The sequence below is a fragment of the Dunckerocampus dactyliophorus genome, chromosome 19, assembly GCF_027744805.1.
Source record: "Dunckerocampus dactyliophorus isolate RoL2022-P2 chromosome 19, RoL_Ddac_1.1, whole genome shotgun sequence".
NCBI lineage: Eukaryota > Metazoa > Chordata > Actinopteri > Syngnathiformes > Syngnathidae > Dunckerocampus > Dunckerocampus dactyliophorus.
In genome coordinates, this window is record NC_072837.1 from 1,611,695 (window position 1) to 1,630,487 (window position 18,793).

The 18,793-nt window shown below is 44.5% G+C and overlaps 1 protein-coding gene across 4 annotated transcripts; it reads left to right on the plus strand.

Annotated features, from left to right (window-relative positions):
- The first annotated feature begins 848 nt into the window (after window positions 1–848).
- On the plus strand, window positions 849–18,507 carry ppp1r13bb (protein phosphatase 1, regulatory subunit 13Bb). Of its 4 annotated transcripts, none has more exons than XM_054762106.1 (18): window positions 849–1,571; window positions 2,793–2,940; window positions 4,679–4,798; window positions 5,305–5,375; window positions 8,157–8,258; window positions 8,972–9,146; window positions 9,226–9,422; window positions 9,909–10,073; window positions 10,240–10,432; window positions 11,787–11,918; window positions 12,829–12,959; window positions 13,074–13,536; window positions 13,878–14,662; window positions 15,300–15,431; window positions 15,503–15,636; window positions 15,716–15,882; window positions 17,042–17,241; window positions 17,319–18,507. In XM_054762106.1, exons 1-18 carry the CDS (start codon window positions 1,407–1,409, stop codon window positions 17,358–17,360), a joined length of 3,522 nt encoding a protein of 1,173 aa, XP_054618081.1. In that variant the 5' UTR covers window positions 849–1,406; the 3' UTR covers window positions 17,361–18,507. The 4 variants fall into 4 exon arrangements, with proteins under 4 accessions (XP_054618081.1, XP_054618082.1, XP_054618080.1 ...); XM_054762107.1 differs by having other exon boundaries at window positions 850–1,571; window positions 9,223–9,422; window positions 9,909–10,049; XM_054762105.1 differs by having other exon boundaries at window positions 890–1,571; window positions 9,223–9,422.
- Window positions 18,508–18,793: the final 286 nt, after the last annotated feature.

Sequence of the window (18,793 nt, forward strand, 5' to 3'; positions counted from 1 at the left end):
ATTTACATGACACGTCACACAGTTGTTAAAAGTTCAAGTTAACCACTATACAGTCGTCTCTCGCTATATCACGGTTTGAACATCGCACACTCACTCCATCGCAGTTTTTCAAAAGTTATTAATGACAGCTGTTTTGCGGTTGAATACGGCCTATTATTAGTAAAAAGAATGCATATTTAAGCAATTGGACCTATTGTTGGCCTAAATTAAGCAGTTACAAGGATAAAAATGGTTAAATTTAGGAACTAAATGAAGTAAAATACAAATACAAGGCAGAAGAAGCGCTCTGATTCTGAATGTAGTATTCTACATTGGCCACTAGGTGTCAGTAATTGGACAGCGAGACAAACACCAGACGTGATCGTCAGGACAGGCATTTATTGCAGGTTTAAATGATCTCACAACAGGCACAATAATAATAACATAATCATCATCATAATAACACGGGTTGCAGTTGGGTCTATAACCCACGACAGGCTAAGACTCAGACGTCACTTCCTGTCCTCTACACGTCTTTCCGCCCAATACTAAGGTCCCGTACGGAACACATTTACTGTGACACACACGAGCAGGAGTTTTATTTACATCTTAAATGGCTTATTTACTCTTATGTCTATGTACTATATTGGGTAATAGGAGTGCAAAGCCATTTAAAAACGCCATTACCATACATTGATGAGACAATAGCCACCACAGGAAGTACGCTGTCCAGAGGGGGGAATTGCTAATATCTGAGTCTGTTGTCTTATTTATGTCTAATATGTCTTATTTTCTTGATTATATCTACTATCATGTAAATGTGACTATAGGGCTCTAATGTTAAACATATTTAGAAGATCATAAACAGGTTTTGTGTGCCATAAGAAGAGCTATGTATGCATCTCTAGATGTGAATATACTCTAAGACGAGAAGTCTTTTTTTTGTTGTTGGTTTTTTTTTCTCAGTTTTATCGGGTCATTCCGGTATTTGCCGTCTCTTCTGCACGACAATCTGGAGTCTTCTTCTGTCATCTTGGTGTGCATTAGTTGTGGAAGTGGTGACAAATGGATGAGGTCTGCCAAGCATTTTCCTCCCTGCTGGCACATTCTACAGCTTTACATGAGACCGCCATGGCAACACGAATTAGGCGCCAGATACACACATGTTTTCTACACACAAGCTGCCCTGCCCACTTGTCAGTCCAAACGACAGGAAGTCCCTGGCACTGGACTCGACATTCAACCACCCTGAGACGCTCTCTCTCTTCCCAGCACTCTACCCCCCTCCTTCCCCTCCCATCCCCTCTAAAAAAGCCAACGTTATTTTCCTCCCAAGTCTCCTCTGCGCCACTTTTCCGCAAACAAGAGCATCCTGCTGTCAGTTTGCGCTTGGCATGGCTTGAGCGTTCCCGCTGTAGGCGTCCAGGATGAAGAGGTTCGTGACCATCGTGTTGCGTAGCCTCGTCAGCCTGTCCAAGGAGAGCCCCATCTGGGCCAAGGAGCACCACCGACCGGCAAAGCGGGAGATCAGGAGGAAGAGGAGGGCGCTCAGAAGAGCCAAGACCTCGGGCAGACGCAACTTAGTGAGGGCGGTCGGTATCTCGGATGGACCACTCGTGTCCTTTTGCTCTTAATCTTTCATAGCAGGGTAGAGTTGATCATTTAGGGTCTTAGTTTGTTTATTCAGTGCTTGTGGCTTGTTGCCAAGGGAGTAGTCAGTGTCCTGGCATGCTTCATGTTATGTGCTCTTCATGCCCTCCCATTGGAATTGTCCAATGTTGGACTTTACTTCATTTGCAGTCTTGAATATTTTATATTATTTGCATACAGCTATTTACCTATGTAATTTTATATGCATGCAGCTATGTCCATGCACCAGTAAGAGAGGCAACAGTCTTATTATCTATGTTAAAAAGATTATTTCTGGCTTATTAGTTGTTTCCGTACAGTTAGTGTTTACTCTCGGTGCCCCTCCAGGGGTTTTAGAAGGATTGCTTATCAGCCAATCTCCCAAGTCTCTAGTTTATTATACTTATATTTCTATTGACTCGTTGGCCTTGCTTAGAGACCCAAGCATTTCGGATCAAAAGCCCGCCGGCCGCGGGAAATGTTGACAATGAGTCACTTTGACTTTGAGGAATTCCTGGAGCAGAAATCTATAGGTTGCTTTGATTTTTCTTTTTGCTCGGTCCGTGACGTACTCAGGAGCGCTGCAAATGCATCATGGTGTGACGATAAGCTCAGTTACGCACCGATGGCTTTTCAATGCAGAAAAAGCAGAAAATGAGCCCAGACCTAAATCCTGTTGAAATTCTGAGGGGTGATCTAAAGAGGAGAGGCTATGGTCTTCCTCAAAAACAAAGTAGTAGTTTGAAGGTGTGCACACTCCTGCACACAGATTATTGCATGTTTTCTTTACTTTCTAAATCCCCTGGACTTTGCCTTATCACCTTCTGCTCCGCTGCCTGATTATGTGCACGTTCAAGCTGCATTTGAATCTCCTAATAGCTCTAGATACAAGAATGTCTTGAGTGTTGTCCCAAAAGGGTGTGTGTGCTCTGCTGATACATGAGTACAGAAGCATGCATGGACATGTGTTGCAGTGCTTTACATCTCGATTACAACCCGTGTACGTTAAAGGCTGCAGGAAGCCCAAATGATAGTGGATAGGCTTGTGGCGTGCACAGACATGCGTAGCTAACGTGTGCAAAGTGTCAGTTGAAGTTTGGCTGGGAAGGATAAAGTATAGATAATGCAATATGGTTCTGAAAGAAGTACCCTCAATATACCATCATGACTCTTCTTCTTATCAGATGATACTGACGGTGTACCTCAGCGATGGGGAGCAGGCCATGACGGAGGTGCCCATCACCCCCGAGACCACATGCCGTGACGTCGTCGAGTTCTGCAAGGAGCCTGGCGAGAGCGGCTGCCACCTGGCCGAGGTCTGGAGAGGCAACGGTAAGACCAAAAAAGATTGTTTATTTGCCGCAGCGCTACGTCTGCTCCCCATGGGGGTACTTCACCTGCATGCACAAGACTCTCATGTAGCCTTTAGCTTTCCTGGCTAAAAAGCTATCATGAATATCTTTGAATGAAATGTGCCTCAAAAGAAAGAATCCTCTGAGATGACAAACTTTAAAGTGAGGACCAGATGACGTGCCATTACAGTGCACCGTCACAACACATTCCATGCAAACAATTTGCTTCCGTCGCCACGCACTGACACCGTGTGTTATCAGCATTTCTTTTGCCGAGGGGCCACTCTTCTGTTGAAAGCAACATCCCAGCCAAGGGCTTTAGTCAGGGTTGGGCCAGTGCCTGACAAAAGCAGATGTCTGCTCCTAAAACCTCCCTAAAACCTCTTTGTCTCTCGTGTGGCCCAGTCACAGTGTCCTACACATTAGGCACGGGCCGGTATGAGATTCTGACGGTATGATAACCTTGGGCAAAAATATCACTGTTTGACGGTTGACAAGTGTAAGATGTGTTATTTTGAAGTATCTTTATTGAATAGAGAAAAAGTCAAAACAGTCCATATAATATAACATGGTGAAAGTGGAACATACATTATAAATAAAACAATGTTGTCAATGCAGTCTGCTCAAGTCGCAACCTAATAAATATTTTCTTAGTTAAAGAAAAAAAACAGAAAAACAACTTTAGAAAAACAACAAGTGGCTCAAGAATGTTACAATATAAATAATTTTAAAAAACTGTAATGTTACGTTACTATTTCTTAGTGGCTGGTCACACTTTTCCCCAAACTTCGGTTTCTGGGTCATGTGATTGTTTTTAGCTGAGACGTTTGCTGAGTGGTTGTTGCTTGTTGTTCAGTGGAGAATAGTTTATACAGTTTATACCACTTATCCTCCACTCCTGTCTCCTTCTGAATCACATCTTCACATTCGGTGACCCTCGACATGAGTAATATGGCGACACCACAGCGGCCGTACCTGCTATATTTTTAGAATGTTCTGCAGGCCAATAAAAAACAGAATCGGGCCACAAATATCCCCCGGGCTGCAATTTGGACACCCCTGTTTTAGTGTTATGCAGTTGTTTTTTCTTTAATCTGTATGATCATAATCTGTATGTTGAAATAATTGTACAGTTGAAATGTATTAACCAATGATTTGCTGAAACTGAACTTAAAATAACATTTTCCTTTGCTCAGATATTAACTCATTCAATCCCAGCCATTTTGAACTAAACTGTGTGTGTGTGTGTGTGTGTGTGTGTGTGTGCATGCGTGTGTATGCCTTAAAATTTCCCAACAATGTGTGACCTTCTGCACGCTACACTCCTCTATGCTCTTCCACTTCCTCCTTGCTGTCGAATGTGTTTTTATATGCAAATGATCCATGCCGAGCTCTGACATCTATTAGTGTGCAGTTGTCGTCACCTCTTCTTGCCTCTCACATCTTTGGGATCAGGCTTTCTGGTTTATAGAAACGTATAAATACGTCTTTGGTATTGAATGAGTTAATGTCCAACTCCTCACAATTACCTGTGGTTACAAGCCACATGTTCCTTGGAGCCAAACAAGCAGAGGCAGTGCTTCCATAGCAAGATATCAGGTGGTACTTGTAATGTTGAAAACCACCGGTGAGAAAAGTAACTGAGGTGTACCTGCCACTGTGTTACAGTGCATAAAGAGTGGTAAAATAGATATTGCGTCTGCATCCTTTTCCTGCAGAGCGAGCGATCCCTTTCGAGCACATGATGTACGAACATCTCCAGAAATGGGGCCCCCGGAAGCAGGAAGTCAAGTTCTTCCTCCGCCACGAAGATTCCCCGACTGAGAGCAGCGATCAGGGTGAGCGTTTTCAACAGTTTTCCGTGTCTTCAAACCCCCTAAACCCCCATCAGGGACGGCTCATCAGGGAATTCCGCATGCACTTTTCCTCTCTCATGCCAGGAGTTCCAGTTGACTTTTTCCCGTACATGTGTACCCTTAAGTAGCTCGATTCACGCTCTCTCCGGGAATGTCACCACACTCATGAATATTCATCAGCGTTACAAAGAATCTATGTGTCGTAAATGTATTTGTTCAAATCTACAAGTACTGCCAGTGTTCCGTCTTTGCCTGTGTAGTTTTTGAATAATACATGGTGGTGTTTACGTCAGGCTTTTCCCTATTTTTATAAAAAAGTTATATGGCTTTAGTCAGCATTGCCTGTCCCTGTTTCTGAGTCCCTCTGTCATGTGCAATTTCATCAGCGACTCTTCCTGACAGTGCTTGTTGACTGTGAAACTGTATGTGAGTATCACCCTACTTCACTTCCAACCGGCTTGCCACTGACGGCCGCTGTGTCCTCGCAGGGAGTCAGCAGTCTCAGGATCAGACGAGTCGGCGGAGTGGCAACGCCGGAGAGAAGCACAATGAGAATGGGGTAAGATTTTGGAAACCTGCTCTAGCTTGTTGATAATCAACATCAACAAGGTTAAAATGCGTGTTTATCAATGGAAAGGGTGCGTTAATACAAAAAGTAGCGCCGTAAATGCAGCAATTAACCATGATAAACGAGGGATTACTGTATACTTGGTAACTAATGACCATGTGGTCAAAGAGTGGTGCATTTTCCTTTTCACCTTTTCCTGCACTCCAAATCATTATTCAAGTTAAAGAATGAAGTTGTTATACTTAATGAGTTTTCACACTTCATAAATAACTGCCTCTATCCAATTATCGCCTGTTTCCTCGCCGTCCTCTTTGCGGTTTAGGTACATAAACACCCCGGCTGTAATTAGAGCCTTTATGGTACATTACTTTAATTGGGCGTTACTCTCAACCCTGTTAGTCGTTCCCCATCAGGACCCATCAGGTGTAATGTTTGCTGTGAAAGCATGTGACGCTAGCTGCAACTTTCAGATGCGTGTGTGTGTGTAGATGTGTCTGATAAAAGTAGCCTCCGGGGCTGCGTCTTCTCTTGCTCTCTCGCTCCGGCCATCTGTCCCAGATTTCACAATAGAAAAGTGATGCGGTCAAGGAATCGAAACTAATTCATCCTCCGAGCTAAAGAGACTAGTTGTACACTGTGCAGGATGGACTGATTGTGTTCAGACCCCGCTTCCATCCCAGAAAAAAACAACAGCGGTTGCACAAGAGCACTCAAAAACTTTTGGCTTGATTGTTCTGAGCAGCGACCATAAGCACTTCCTGACAACAACTCTGTAAGCTAGCTCTGCTTGAGCCGCTAAGTGGCAAGGTTAAATTGTGTGCAGGTTTCCTTGTGAATATTCGATTTAAAGGATTATATCAGTCTGCCTGCGGGATGATATAACAGTCCCTAAGAGGATCATTGGTTTGCGATTCAGCTCTAATTCTCAGGTCCTCGTCTGCCCCAAGCAAAGCGCACCATCCTCTATCTCGTAAATAACGTAAGTGGCCTAAGGGAACACGACAGTGATATTTGATATATTGGATATAGTCACAGTGTTTCCTGGCATTACTTGTTAGATAAATGCCAGTGTCTCTTAATAGCCCATTTTGATGTGCTGCTTATCCACAATGAAGCTGATGTACGCTCAAAGGAATGACTTCCCCTCATCATCTGTGTTGGGATGAGTCGGGTGATTCTCCAGTCTTTCTCCTGCTGCCTGAGGGTGTGTGTCGGCTTCTCCCTCCAGGGAATCATCGTGATGTGTCGCCTCAGTGCGTTTTTGAGCGTGGCTGTGTGAGCCTCCCCCACTTTCCACTTGTCTCTGCTTCAGTTGAGTCACCTCATCGCCTCTCCTTTGTCAGACGTCCCTTTATCTTAAATGATTTAACAAATGCCATTTAAGGATTAGGGATTTTAAAAAAAATCGTTTTATCAGTTTATGATTATTATTGAGATTATTTGTTGTATTTTTATTATGAATAATTAGATTTTTCTAATTACATCAGTTTGTATTCATGATATTGATTAATTAATACATTTTATATTTCATATCACGTTACTGTGAAATAGAACATCAAAGGCCTTGTTTTAAATTAGAAAAAAGAAAAAAAAACAACAAAACAAAATGTAAATTTACCTTGACAGTCTTCGATTTTTTTCGGTTTGTGTCAACTTGCTGTGGCTGTAGGCAACCTCCTGATGTGTGTGTCTGTTGTTGTTGTTGTTGTCAACTCCACAAGCTGCATTTGAAGTAGCATTTGCAATACAGTCGTCCCTCATTTATCGTGGTTAATTGGTTCCAGACCCAACCGCGATAAGTGAATTTCAGTGACGTATTCAATATTAATAAACGGAATATTTTTGTAGTGAGAGCATAGAAAACCTGTTTATGACTTCCTAAATACGGGTTTTAACATTATTAGAGCCCTGTAGACATGAAATAACACTCCTATAGTCACTTTTACACTCCTATTATTCTTTGTTTACATCACATTGCGCAGGCTACGGGATCTCTGCAGGGACATAACAAATGGCCACATAGCAAGCTACTGAACTAACTAGTTAGCCTTTCCAATGTGCTTATTCTAAACCTAAGAAAGTGTTTCCAAGAAGCCCAAAACGTACCACTTCCACATGGAATGAGAGGAGAACATGAGACATGCCATGGCATGGCATGTCGGCTCGGCTCGGCTCTGCTGGCCAGTAGCCAGTGTCCATGCAGTGTAATGTCTCATAACATTACTGATGCCTGGTGACCACAATACTACATAGAACTTGTCTTTCAATATTTTTTGACTAATAATAGTCAACCACAAACTTCCATTTATTCATGAACATTGTTTTTTAAAAACATGATATAATAAGAGAGCGTTATTCAAACCGCGATATAGCGAGGGACGACTGTAGTCCGAAACAGTCCCATTCCAAAATTTGGGCTTTTACTTCTTGTTGAAATTTCACTTGCAATTTCTTGTAATTGGGCCTGAAATAGATGCACCCTCTTCTTCTTGCTGCTAAGTAGTGAAATCCATTATGCCTCCATAGCTTCAAGGCTACACCACAGATGACATCAGCCATCATTGAATAATTGTTAGTCAAGCAGTTTCTCATGTCCAGTTAGTTCAAGTCGTAGTCACCCACGATTTAAAGACTAAGTTATGTGCGCAAATGGCAACCAGTCCTCCGAGCGACACACTCAGTGAGAAGCTTTGTAATTTGTGTCCCGTGGCCGGCATCGTCCCCTTACCCCAACTACACATTTCAGCCTAACACATTGAAGTGTGTGTTTAGGTGGGGAATCAACGCGTGGAGCTCACCCTCTCGGAGCTGCAGGAGATGGCCACGCGGCAGCAGCAGCAGATCGAGGCTCAGCAGCAGATGCTTGTCGCAAAGGTAGGGTCAGTAAATGCTTTATTTCCAGCCTCGCGTCCATCCTAAAGCCACACTGATCATACCTAGCGTGCATTATCTTCCTGAAATTTTAATTGTCCTAAATCTGCTTTTTAATGCTCTGCCAAAAAGTGCAGTGTAGCTAATAGGTATTGCAGGGTTTTTTGGGGGGTAGGGGGCCACCATATTTTGTTTTAGAGAGAACTCAGGCGAAGAATACGTAACAAAGAAGGTGGAACGCAGTATGACTCATGGGGCTGGTTTTGTCCTGGCTGTCCTTTCAAGGGATGCATGCACGGACATTGCTGCAAAAAGCCCCGCTATTAAGTGCAGGTGGAATTTTAACCAGCCACACTTTGTTATGAATTGACCATGAGTAACCTAGATTATATTGAACTTCTTTACGATACATTGACATGTTATCACAGCAGTGCTTGTCACGCGAGAGGAAGCCCGTGGCTAAGTGCCTGCCTGAAAAGTGGGACCATTCGAAGCCCTGCAGTCATTTGGAAACCTGCGCCTGTCACTTCCTATTTTAGCACTGATAACTGGAGCAGTTGGATGGAGAGATGAAGTCATTTGACCACAGCGCCCCCCCCCAGCCTTCACACTTGCGCATACACTAGAAAGATTTGGCCTCTTTAACAGTATAGTAGTTGAGGTACACAATGTAGGATGCCCTCGTGTCCCTTCTTGACCCATCTTTTCGCCTGAAGGAGCAGCGTCTGCGCTACCTAAAGCAGCAGGAGCGGCGTCAGCAGCAGACGGCCACAGAGAGCGAGAAGCTGCAGAGGCTGAAGGAGCGCGTGGAGAGCCAGGAGGCGAAGCTCAAGAAGATCCGCGCCATGAGGGGCCAGGTGGACTACAGCAAGGTCATCAATGGCAACCTGTGTATGTATCTCTTGGTGATATGACCACATGAAAACAGAAGACGTTAGTTGATGCTGTCCCTTTGCGGCGCACACAGCAGCAGAGATCGAGCAAGTGAGCGGCCTGTTCCAAGAGAAGCAGGCTGAGCTGCAGGCGGCCGTGCTGAGGGTGGAGCAGCTCAGCGTGCAGCTGGAGGATCTACGCAGGGGGAAGCTCAATGGCATACAGACAACACTTGGCGGACAAGTGACTGGCACTGCAGCTCTGGAGCTCAGAAAGCTCTACCAGGAGCTTCAGGTACTGCGCAGCACACATATACAGTATTTTACCAAAGTAAGTCGCCGCTTGTCATTGAGGGGTGGTGGCGGGTCCCGCAGCCAAACCAGTTGAGAACCACTGATATCTGAGGTGTGTTTGGACCCCTTAATATGATGGAAAACTGTCATGCATCCCAGTTTCCCAAGTGAGGGGATCATCATGCACTTCTTTGCGATGTCCTAGTTCATGTTGGATTTCCTCACAATGAACCACAGCTCCCCATTTTCCAGCAGCACTCATGCAGCCCCAGCCCAGGACATTACCATCACCAACACAACCCCACTTGTGTTGTCAGCTATTTAGACAAAATGGCTGTATTTTCAGTACTGTTTCAGTGGTACAGTAGTAAATCTATACTGCTATACAAGCTGTACACTGACTACTCTCTAGCATATGCAAGGTCACTTTCTATAGTACTGTCATAAAAATGCTTGTTGAAATGTGTAATCCGTCACCCCCTTTCAGATACGCAACAAATTGAACCAGGAGCAGAACAGCAAACTGCAGCAGCAGAAGGAGCTTCTGAACAAGCGCAACATGGAGGTGACACTCATGGACAAGCGCATCAGCGAGCTGCGGGAGCGCCTCTACAAGAAAAAAGCTGAGGCACGTCAAAAAGAGAACCTCCCTGTAAGACTAGAAGCGCTCAACACATCTCAACACTACGACTCTTATTTATTTCTGATCAGGTTTTCTAAAAAAAAAAAGAAGACGCTCAAAATACCCCAAACCTTTTCGTTTTTTGCGCCCTTCTTGGCATTCGTGTGATTTATATCAAATATTCCTCTGCCTTCAGCTCAACAGGGCCAACGGGCCGCCCTCCCCACAGCCCGGACCCGGGACACTGGGCCGTGTGGCCGCTGTGGGTCCTTACATTCAAGTCCCCGTGCCGACCCGACAGGATGCGGGCTACACCTTGCCACCCGAACCGCTGAAACCGCAGACTTTGGGTGTTAATAACCAAGCCAACCAGGGCCGCACCAAGTCAGGTTGGTCTCCATCTTTAAAAATCATATTTCAGGTTCAGTAATAGAAGCTATAGTAGTAAAAGTAGTAATACACTCCTGATCAAAATGTTACGTCCAGTTGAAAGTAGAGCTTCAAAATGCAAAAAGAAGAAATGGGAGTGACAGAAACCATTTTTTTAATAAGCAGTTTATTGCAAACAAGCATTAAAGTGAAGTAGGCTGTTCATCAGATGACCAAAAGTTTAAGACCAAAGCCTTTAAAAGCCAAGATTTGGCAAAAGTGTGGATTGAATGTCATGTAGTGTCAGGTATTCACACCGTCATGATCTCTTGATTGTGAAGGCAAAAAATCTTTTTCCCTCTGAACACGGTGGTTGAGCTGCATAAGCAAGGCCTCTTGCAGCACGCCATAGCTGCTGAGGTTGGACACGGTAAGACAGTCATTTGGTAAACCTCTTCAAAACATCCTGAGGGTTATGGAACAAAAAAAGTCAAGTGGTAGACCCGAAAGAATGTCACCGGGCCCTGAGCCAGAGGATCCCATTGGCTGTCCGTCAAGACACGGGACCATCCTCGGCCCAAATAAAGGTTGTTGTAACGGTGCCTAGTGCAGTCCAAAAGCCATCAGACGGCATCTGCGAGATGCTATGGTGCTATTTTTGAGCCATGGTCTTAAACTTTTGATCAGCTGATGAACAACCTAATGTTTGTTTGCAGTAAATTGCTTACTCAAAATGTTTTGTCTTTTTTTTGCATTTTGAAGCTCTACTTAGAACCTCCTGCAGTTTTTCAACTGCTCTTAACATTTTGATCAGGAGTGTATACACAGTATGTTATATTACAGACTTGCTGGACCCTTCATTTGGTACACATGTATCTGATTACGGGCCACCAAATATTACCACCTCAGTAGGATGCATGCTGTTTTACACAATAACAATAATGAATTATTTTGATATTATGACCTCTCAGGCAGGAATGCGCATTCGGCTGTAGGACTGGGTGTCGTTCTCTGTGCAGGTGTACCTTATCAAGTGTCCCGTGAGTGTATGATATCCCAGAGGCAAAAGTTGCGCGCCATGATTGCGTTTAGCACCTCTTGCATGAACAACTTTGTGACAACAGATTTTCTCTCCCTCCTACCTGACTTTCCGGTGAATTTTTCCACCTGCACTTGAAATTCTGCATTTTTTCCCCTTCCTTCTCTCTAACCTGTCTCTTTTCCTGTGTGCTGTGTTGTCTCCACTTTGACTTTCCTCCCCCATCCTCCACTTTTCTTCTCTCCTCTCATGTGTCTCCTGTGTGTGTGTGTGTGTGTGTGTGTGTGTGTGTGTGTGATGTTTCTGTCTCGCTGGGTTTGCGGGGTGGGGTACAGACGGTGCGCGAAAGCCTCCGGTCCCCTGGAAGGTGTCTGATTTAGACATCGTCGTGGACCCGCTACCCCCGCCCCTTCCAGAGTCTCACCCGGGCACTGGAGCCTCCTCCACTGGCTCTGATGGCACGTCCCGTGAGTGCACAGTGGAGTGGCACCATGTTTTTCTTAGAACACAGCACTTTCTGCAGCTTTCCCACTCACTCCTAATCTTAACCATCTGCCTTTTTTGGGGGGAATCAACTAGAAAATTCTGGCAAGGGAGCACCCCGTTGACCTTTTTAGTTGTCATGATTCCTCTGGAGCTTGATTAGGAGTAGCATCAACGTAGCATGCTGCTGCCATCTTGAAACACTGATGCACAAATGTTCATTATAGCTGCTGTCATTCCATGCGTAGGCTCGCATAGTTGTTTTCATTTTATTCCAATGTTGTAGCCTCACCCGCTCACCATTTTGTCACAGTGACCAAGCTGCGAAACTCACTTTTAGTTGCAAAAACACTTGACATGACTTGTTCATAGTTAAGTGTTATTGTATTTATGATAGATCCCCAAATAATCTGTTGGGGCCCACATTGCTCTGTTTGAAGGGTTAGGGTTAGTCCCTATGTGGACTGTTTTAAATCTACAATTGTGGAAAAACTAAGCCTTGTGGGTCCATCATATTATTTCAGCTCATTTTTTCATCAATGTTTCACAGTTTTAGTCATTCCATGCTGTCTTCTAGTAGTGTTGTGTTCTGATGTATTTTTCCAAGGAAAACTTTATTAAAGATAAACACAATAAAATGCATGTTTTAAAAAAAAAAAATTAAATTTTTACTTACGTGTACTACATATAATATATATACAGGTACAGGTATATCAAATGCTAATCCACTATCCACTTCTATGACGTCTTTGATATATCATTTTGAACTAGCCACTTGGTACATACAGTTTAATGGTGTACCATTTTGACTGACATCTAGTGGTCATAATGTGTCATTACAGCTGCTGCTGTTTTTCCACAGCAATTAACTGCGTCCTGCTTGTTGTGCTTTAGCTAATGAAGCTGGTTGGCCTCCTGCGGGTAAGACCGGCACATCTCTAAAGCCTCCCGAGAGAAGAGACTCGGATACGCAGCAGGCTAAGACCCCTCCTTCCGGCCCCCCTGCGGCTCCAAGTGCAGAAAAGGTCAGTGTACTTTCTTCTAATGCTCTTAAATCAGTACTGAGGGTTTTTTCTAGTTTTGTTGAGCAGTGTTTTCTTTTATAAGGAGTTTTTTCCCTTGTTTTTGTGCTCTTACAGGTGCTCGATTCCAAAAAGACGGTGTCCTCCCCTTCCATATCCAAACCCCAGCCACCACCCTATGGCTCCCACCTCACTTCAGCCAACTCGGCCAGCTCTCTGGAGCGCCGCAAGGATGCGCCGCCACCGCTGCCGCCGCCTCGCCCGCTACCGAACCCCCCGGCGCTTGCCTGGCCCCGTGTGGCTCCCTCCACAGGCTCATCCTCGCAACAGATCCAGCAGCGGATCTCAGTGCCGCCCAGTCCCACCTTCCAGCCTCACGCGCCACTCTTCCCGCCTGGCATGAGTGAGCGGCTGGATCCCCCGCCTGCTGTAGCGGTGCGTCCCTTCATCCCGGACAGAGGATCGCGGCCTCAGTCGCCCAGAAAGGGCCCGGCAACCATGAACTCCAGCTCCATCTATCACATGTACCTTCAGCAGGCGGCGCCAAAGAGTCAGCCACTCAAGCCTGCTCTCAAAGCAGGTACGAGCTTCTTCATCCTTCCTCTTTCAGCATATATTTGTATTACAGTAAAATGCACACACTTTAGAGTAGTCAGTGTACAGCTTGTTTGCAGTATAAATTTCCGATCCACTGAAAATGATAAACACACAGCCATTATTGTCTAAAGAAGTGCTAAGACAGGTGAGTAGCAAGATGATGTGCTGCACGATGGTGGTCGTGTCACGATCTGGAGCTGCACGAGAGCTGCCGCGCTGGGGAAACATGAATTCCAACATGTGGCAGTGAAGAAGAAGCATGATGATAGTGTAGCTCTAGCAAGGAATTACATGGGTGCTAACATAGCTTACTTTTTTATCCAGTATATGGGAAGCCCGTCCTCCCACCAAGCTCAACACCCCCCTCACCTCTGCCTTTCGTTCCACCCGGAGGAGCCTTCCCGTTGCTCCAAGGTCCACCTGGCGGCGAGGATATGCTAGATGGCGACGCAGAGGATCACGAAGGCTTACGCCACATGGAGCCATCAGCACCGCCTCCCAGCGTGGAGAACATCCCACGACCACTCAGCCCAACTAAGCTGACACCCATGGTACACTCCCCATTGCGCTACCAAAGTGACGCCGACCTCGAGGTGCTCCGGAAAAAGCTGGCCAACGCTCCGAGGCCCCTGAAGAAGCGCAGCTCCATCACGGAACCAGAGGGGCCAAGCGGACCTAACATCCAGAAACTGCTGTATCAAAGATTCAACACCCTCGCAGGGGGCATTGAAGGAAGTGTAGGAACTGGGGGTGGTAACGGCGCAGGGAGTGGGATGCCATTTTACCAGCCTGCACATCCTCCAGGCTATTTGGGTGGCGACCCAGCTGCGGACACAGACAATGGCAACCTTCCCTCCGACACTCTCCCCCCGCCACCGCCGCCACCAGAAGCAGAGGAGCTGGGCTCGGAGGCTCCGTCTACCGATGCCAACGACAACCAACCGCTGCCTCCGCCGCCAGAAGGACTCGCGGACCTCGCTGATGCCGAGGGAGCGGAGGAGGAAGACGACAACAACAACAACGTGGGAAGCTCTGAGGTTTTGCTGCCCAGCCCAGTGCCAGAGGTCAGCTCGCCAGAGGAGAGCGGCACCGTGATGACGCAACCCTCTGTGAGTGCTAGGTCAAAAAACATCATAGCATGTTTTTTGTGCCATTCACATTTTCATTTTCAAGCCATTTTGACTGTGCTGAATGAATGCAGTTGTCCCTCCTTTATGACGGTTAATTGGCTCCAGACCCGACCGCGATAAATGAATTTCCGCGATATGGCATTCAATGGTAATAAATTTAATATTTGCGTAGAAAACCTGTTTGAATTTCTAAATACGTTTTTTTTTTTTAGCATTATTAGAGTCCTGTAGACATGAAATAACACCCCAATAGTCTCCATTACACCCTTATCATTCATTGTTTACACAGGATTGCACAACTATTGTGCCACAGGGACTAGCTTGCAAGCTAGCGAGCTAACCAGTTCCTTAGGGTGTGAGTTTTGGTTTTTGCTCTGACACTGTAGGGAAAGAATATGATCCTTATTTGACATGTATATATGGTATCATGCTGATATCATTTTAAAAGATTAACTTGTCAAAAGTGGGGGAAAAAATGTTAATACCGTATATTATTTTTTACAGAGGTTTTTAGGAAGTTGACCTTTTTTTTGTCACGAGGGTAAAATGTGTGAGTGACTCATATGGATCTTTCAGAGGAATAAATTAATACGTTTGGTTCCTTCCTCTCGTGAAGCGCACAAACCTGAAGAAGCCAGAGTCTGAGCGCACCGGACACGGCTTCAGGGTGAAGTTCAACCCTCTGGCACTCCTGCTGGACGCTTCGCTGGAAGGAGAGTTTGACCTGGTCCAGAGAATCATTTATGAGGTGTGTTGAAGTGACGGTTCATGCTCACATTGTGGATATTCAGTGTTAAACTGGCAGCTTCTCTTTTGCAGGTGGAGAATCCCAGCACGGCCAACGATGAGGGCATCACGCCACTGCATAACGCCGTGTGCGCCGGGCATCACCACATTGTCAAGTTCCTGCTGGATTTTGGCGTGAACGTCAATGCGGCGGACAGCGACGGATGGTCAGTCCAAACACCCACGCCTGTTTACCTTTTGTGTGTTTTGCGCTTTCTCTTAAACGTTATCGCCTTGTGCCATCAGGACTCCGCTACACTGTGCCGCCTCTTGCAACAGCGTCCATCTCTGCAAGTTGCTAGTGGAGTCGGGCGCCGCCATCTTTGCCAGCACCATTAGCGATGTGGAGACGGCCGCCGATAAGTGTGAGGAGATGGAAGAGGGCTACATCCAGTGTTCACAGTTCCTATACGGTAAATAGCTGCATTAGCACACCTTGCAAACACCTACAATCCGGAACGTGTTTTGTGGAAAAATACGCATGCATAACATCAACTTGTTAGTGGTTAACTTATTTTTACACTTGCATGACTGCTCAGACTGTTAAATGAGTCTACTTTGCATCAGAGACGCCACTCGCCTTGGCATTACGTCTTTGGCATTACTTTGAGGAGAGCCTTTTATTCTTTTCATATTTTATTATAAGAGCCTTAATGATTTTTTACACTTGTACGACTTCATGTTAAGAAGTGAGTCTGCTTTTCTTAGGTTAGTAGCTTTTACATTTATTACAATAGCTTACCTTATTTTTACGCTTGCATGACTGGTCCTTGTTGCTTTAAAAATACCTGTGCAGCTCAATAAAGAAATTATGAGACAGTTTGACCCTGGGATGGACTTTTTCAATTTCTATTATTTGCTTCAAATCTAATTATTTTCATCATGTAAAAAAATTAAAATCTTAATTCTAATGAAATTGTCTCTATATATAATATTTTTTACATATTTTGAAAAAAATTAACATTATTTGACAAATATTATCCAACGGCAAACTGACTTCCAGATTGTTTAAATGTAATGTTCCATTAATGGGGGTGTCACAAGATCTCACAAAAAATGTCTCGTGGGCACCAGGCCTGGGACGATAATAAGTGAATTAATTAATCACACAAGAAATGAAAATGAACTTCTCTCTGTGCATTGGTTTCAGCACCTTGGCACATTTGTTTCATAGAACAGCGGCATTGAACGGAGTGAGCCCTTTTGTCAGTCATGCAGTCTTTTTGTCTGGGTGGGTGAAGGCGGGGACGATGTCGTACACACACAGTGCAGAAGAGTGTAACATGGTAAAAATTAAATGAGTGGATTGCAATATATTGTCATATACTTTTTATGTTTTTTCATTGTGCTTTTCTTAAAAGTAATGCTAAAATCGTGTCTCATCTCGTAGACCCAACCTCGTGTATCACCTCGTCCCATGAAACTCCCAACCATTAAAATAAAAAACTAAATCCCATCCCCTCAACATTAAGCTCAAGCTTATAGTCCTTATTTAAAAGCTTAATAGCGAAAATGTCGTCTGTGATCTTTGATTGCTGACTCTTTTTGGCCCCCCCACACACACACATGCAGGCGTTCAGGAAAAGCTGGGCGTCATGAACAAGGGCACGGTGTACGCCCTGTGGAACTATGAAGCTCAAAACCAGGACGAGCTGTCCTTCAGCGAGGGGGACGCCATCACCATCCTGCGGCGTCAGGATGACAGCGAAACAGAGTGGTGGTGGGCGCAGTTGGAGGACACAGAGGGTTACGTGCCTCGGAACCTTCTTGGGGTATACAGAAACATTAATAGAACTTTGCCTCCTTCCCATTGGAATAGTCTCTTAAAGCATTTGTCATCTTTTTGCAGCTCTACCCACGGATCAAACCTCGCCAGCGCTCCCTGGCGTAGCGTCCCCAGATGGCATAGGGACAAAACCAAGAGCAAAGAACAAAAAAAAGCAGCCTCAAGAGCCATCTCGTCTTCTCCTGGCGGCCATGCTCTATTTATTTACACACCTACGTGATAGAAAAGCACTCTTAATGCGAAAAATCTCCTAAATCCTTCCATCCCATCGGCCACCTGAATATACAGTACACCTCTATGACAAAAAAAAAACACAACTTTTCAGTATTTTGTCTCCCACGTACTCACTTTCATGTTGCTCTTTTCATTGTAGTCATGTTTTTTAAATTATTATTTAAAACTGTCCCGCAAGAATGAACCCAAATGTTTGATTTTAACTGCCAAAAATTGATTTTACGTTTTCTTTTTTTAATCTATTTTTTTTGTTTTAATCCGCTGCAGGAAAAACATTCTTTTGTTTAGACAGCACATCACAACAAAGGAAGCTTGTCATGGATAGATTGATTTGACTGACTGTCCCGAGTTGCATTTCATCAGGATTCTTGTGAGATTCTGTCAATTCAGCATCGTTTTCTCTAAATTCTGCTATGATTAATGTTGAAATATAATTTCAGTGGCCAGTTACAACAACTTGAGCGTTGAATAGGAATGAAAATACGTTGATTTTCAGTTAAATAGGTGAAGCTTTTGTTTACTTCACATAATAATTATCCAGTTGGTTTTTATGACTTTGCAGCCTTTAAATCTCAGGACCAACACGGTGCTGCTGTCACTGTTCCACCATACTGTTCCTATTTTTATGTTCATGTCACTGGAGCAACAAACCAAACACAGCTGATGTCCATCCAGTATAAGTTATTTTTCATGAGGGTGGAACAGTTAAGTCAAGACTTTGAAGGCATTGTCTTGTTATTTCTTTCCTTCCCGTTATCACCAATCCCATGCAGGTATATTACTGTACATGTAACATTATCTGCAGTCCATCGGTGTGTTTTCAACCTGGAGTGAGTGAGTATACAGTAATACAAAGTGCAACAAATGGCCCACTTAAACCTGTACATAGTGTGAAGAGGATGTTATGTTTTGTTCACTGTATGAACAGGTGGGCTTTCTCTATAATGCTGTATTCATGCATACAAAAAGCTGTAAATGTGAACAATAAAACCTGAAGCTCTGGCATGACTCAAAAACACTTGCGTCAAAACAATGCAGTTAACTTTTCTGCCGCTTGGGGTCGCCAAAGCACGTTATGATTTTATGTGCGTGCAAGTAACGGCCTGTCTTTGAGCGGTCGCGATAGTTCGTTACAAGATGCAGGAAGCATTACTGTCAATTCTAAAGTTATGTACCCGACATATACATGATCTAAAAAATATAAAAAGCCTACCATCAGATATGTGTGGCATAAGATAAGTAATATTAAGTCAATGAATGTAATATATCAATTTCTATAGTGTATTCTTAAACGAATAGCTGCG

Coding starts and splice junctions, on each gene's coding strand:
- ppp1r13bb (XM_054762105.1), top strand. CDS start 1,407: ATGAAGAGGTTCGTGACCATCGTGTTGCGTAGCCTCGTCAGCCTGTCC. Junction 11,919..12,828: donor TGGCTCTGATGGCACGTCCC/GTGAGTGCACAG, acceptor GTTGTGCTTTAG/CTAATGAAGCTGGTTGGCCT. Junction 14,663..15,299: donor CCGTGATGACGCAACCCTCT/GTGAGTGCTAGG, acceptor CCTCTCGTGAAG/CGCACAAACCTGAAGAAGCC.